The sequence below is a fragment of the Chaetura pelagica genome, unplaced genomic scaffold, assembly GCF_000747805.2.
Source record: "Chaetura pelagica isolate M959 unplaced genomic scaffold, ChaPel_1.0 scaffold66, whole genome shotgun sequence".
NCBI lineage: Eukaryota > Metazoa > Chordata > Aves > Apodiformes > Apodidae > Chaetura > Chaetura pelagica.
Window position 1 is genome coordinate 4,034,448 of NW_009953811.1, and position 3,603 is coordinate 4,038,050.

Below are 3,603 nucleotides of genomic sequence, written 5' to 3' on the forward strand. Positions count from 1 at the left end.
AAACTTCAGATACTTTTGCTTCACAATTCATGCCAAAGACAATTTCACTGTATAGAACACCGTAACAAAATTATTAATTTGTAGCTGTTGTTAGGTTTGTTCCTTAAACTTGTATTTTATTTTGATGAGTCAGGCATTTGTGAGTTGTCTTAGTTAAGAAATAAGAGAATATGGGTGGGCTGTGAAATATATCAATAAGAAGTTAAAAGTACTTGTTTTCCTGTGGTTCTGCAGGTTTGCCTGGGTAACACAATGCCAGCTGAGCGCAAGAAGCCAGCAAATATGGAAGAAAAAGAATCTCTATTAAATAATAAAGAAAAAGAATTTAGTGAAAGGCGACCAGTGAGCACGAGGGAGAAGCCAAAAGAAGATGTCAAGGTTGGCATGAAGAGGGAGACATTAAAGGTTCCTGAAGATAAAAAGAAAAAAATGGAAGAGGATAAAAGAAAAAAGGAAGACAAAGAGCGGAAGAAAAAAGAAGAGGATAAAGTAAAGGCAGAAGAAGAACAAAAGAAGAAAGAAGAAGAAGAAAAAAAGAAACTTGAAGAAGAGGAGAAAAAGAAACAAGAGGAGGAAGAGAAAAAGAAACAAGAAGAGGCAGCTGCTCAACTGAAGTAAGTTGTCCTTTAATGGTTGAATTGTGCCAAATGCTGTGTTTCTGCTGTCGGGATTTTGGGCAGAGTTATTAAAGGTGAACTGTTTGAATTATTTATTGCAAGTTGTATGTAGTGTTATAAATTTTATATGGCTAGCTGAGTATGCTTTGACTTCTACGTAGGTTTGAGTTTTCACCTCTAACCTCTTGTTACTCCAGTCTCCAAAATCAGTTTTGATAGTGTTTTCCATGTGATGACCATGTAATGCACAATTATGCTTCAGTAAAAAAGCACAGTTTCTTTTAAGATGGATAAGTGTTTATGTCATAAAATTGGAAATACAGGCTCTAACTAACAGGTCTACAGTCCATAACAGGACAAAATCTACTGTGGGAGGTGGCTATAATGTCTTGTGATCAATCGTAGACAATTGATATCTGAATGGCAAACACAGAATGTAACCTGGCAGTTTAATATGTGATATTACCAAGACAGTGTTTCATAGTATCTTACCTGAAGTTTCTACAGTGTTGAAGATAGCATTTTTAGATCAGTAAAGCCAAGATTCTGGATATTTTTGTGTTTTCTTGTGTTTGAAATAAGTCACTTTCTAAGACAGTATCAGCTGAATTCTATCTGGGACAGGTGAATTTTGCCTGTTTAAAATTTTCTGTGTGATTTCAGTAGTCTGGGAATAAAAGATTTCCCTTACCTGTAACCTGTTGAAAGGTTGTTGTCCTTTTCTGTAAGAACTTCACCTCTGTCTGGAATAAATGGAGTTGTATGTTTATATTTTCTAAGCCTGTTTGGATTAGTATGTTCTGCATATAAATATTTTAGAAGTTTTATTTTGCAGCAAGAAGTACTTGCCTTTTGCAGCAAAAAAACCAAGCAGTTTATGAAGCAGATGCTTTGCTTTTTAGGATTAATTTATTAAATATTTGAAAATACAGCATGAAGGGGGATTTGTGTTTAGAACCACAGGAGGATTTCCAACGATGAATTTCTGCTTAAAATGACTAATTTTTATTTCTTTTAGGGAAAAAGAGGAAGCACATCAGCTCCATCAGGAGGCCTGGGAGCGCCATCAGGCAAGAAAAGAGCTTCGCAGCAAAAACCAGAATGCACCAGAAAATCGCCCTGAGGAAAACTTCTTCAGCAGACTAGATTCCAGCCTGAAGAAGAACACAGCTTTTGTTAAGAAGCTAAAAACCATTACAGAGCAACAAAGGGACTCCTTGTCCCATGACTTTAATAGCCTGAATTTAAGCAAATACATTGCAGAAGCAGTAGCTTCTATTGTGGAAGCCAAACTGAAAATATCAGACGTGAACTGCGCAGTGCACTTGTGTTCCCTTTTTCACCAGCGCTATGCTGATTTTGCTCCTTCATTACTTCAGGCTTGGAAAAAACATTTTGAAGCCAGGAAGGAAGAGAAGACTCCCAACATCACCAAGTTAAGAACTGATTTACGTTTCATTGCAGAATTGACAATAGTTGGGATTTTCACTGACAAGGAAGGTCTGTCTTTAATCTATGAGCAGCTTAAAAATATTATTAACGCTGATCGAGAATCCCATACTCACGTTTCTGTGGTTATCAGCTTTTGTCGGCACTGTGGAGATGACATTGCTGGTTTGGTACCAAGGAAAGTAAAAACTGTTGCAGAGAAGTTTAACTTGAGCTTTCCTCCTAGTGAGATAATTAGCCCAGAGAAACAACAGCCCTTCCAGAACTTGTTGAAGGAATACTTTACATCTTTGACCAAACACCTGAAAAGGGACCACAGGGAGCTACAAAATATTGAAAGACAAAACAGGTGACAACTAAATGTTGCTTTTTATTTGTGGAGAAAAAATAGCATGTTTGTGAACTGCCTGAATTTGTTTTAGTGTTTGTAAGCAAAGTCAGTTAGTGGTGTGTAGAAGTTAAGTATATTCTGCAGTATATCTAAAAAAAGTTCTGAATTTGCTTTAAATACCTAAAAAGCAAAAACTAAGAAGACCCTTTGAATATCTTTAAAGAAAATGGAGGCTGACCTTTAGCTTCAATTCTCTGAACTCTATTAGTTTGGTGATGCTGTCTTAGCAGCTTGAGGGTAATGCTTCTTCCCCAGCTGGTACTGTCCTTTTCCAGTTGGCACAATCTAATTTCTCCCTTTCTACCCACACATATTTAACAGAGCATATGCCACAAAGACTTTGGCTTGTTCACTTTTTTTTTTAGTGTGGGGGAAAAATTTGGTGTATCCCTTATACTATAATTTTATATATTAAATTTTTTGAGAATATAGACAATTTTATTAAAATCCTCTTTAAGTGTCTATATTAAATACTAATATTGAAGAGTAGGAATATACACACCTTTAAGATCTGAATAATTTAATTTCTGCCATGACTACATTGTTTAATAATTGCTTGCTTTTCATTAAAGCATCTTGAATTGTCATTATTTGAGCCAACTTAAACCCAACTCTTGGCCTTAAAGCATTGTCATTCTTTAATCTATATTAAAGCACTTTTGAAAGCATTCCAAGCACATAGAAATGGACGTATTACTGTGTGTAGGCAAAGGTTTCAACTAAAAGGCTGCCCATCCGTGCAGAGCCAAATGTATGCTTGGAATACATTAAAATTTGGCATTCTGTTGAAGGATTTTCACCAGCTTAAATTCTCAAAAAGGCCTATTTTTCCTTTACGCGTTCCCAAACCAAGGCTTTAAATTTTAATCTGTTGTGCTGATGCGTATTGTGCTGCAGTTCTATCTGGCAGTGGTCAGCTAAATGGTATATTTCACAGGACCATGAACTGACTTTTCGGCTACCATTATTTCTACAAGTACTTTATTACTTTACAGTGGGTTATTGACTTATTCTTTCCAAGTTAACAGATGTAAATTTTTATACTTTCACAATTGTAACTGATGATGGGCGCATTGGATCTGGCTGGGATTTCAATGAGTGTGCTGGAAAGTCTGTATGATAGGAAATAAAGTGGAGAAAAAAATG

General features: G+C 35.9%; 1 protein-coding gene across 1 annotated transcript in view; it reads left to right on the forward strand.

The window, feature by feature from the left end:
* Positions 1-240: 240 nt before the first annotated feature.
* Positions 241-3,603, forward strand: part of UPF2 (UPF2 regulator of nonsense transcripts homolog (yeast)) — a 57,298-nt gene continuing 53,935 nt past the window's right edge. Inside the window, exons 1-2 of the mRNA XM_010001268.1 lie at positions 241-614; positions 1,636-2,415. Of these exons, the coding sequence (XP_009999570.1) occupies positions 253-614; positions 1,636-2,415 (1,142 nt within the window). The 5' untranslated portion in view covers positions 241-252. The remainder of the gene's footprint in view (positions 615-1,635; positions 2,416-3,603) is intronic.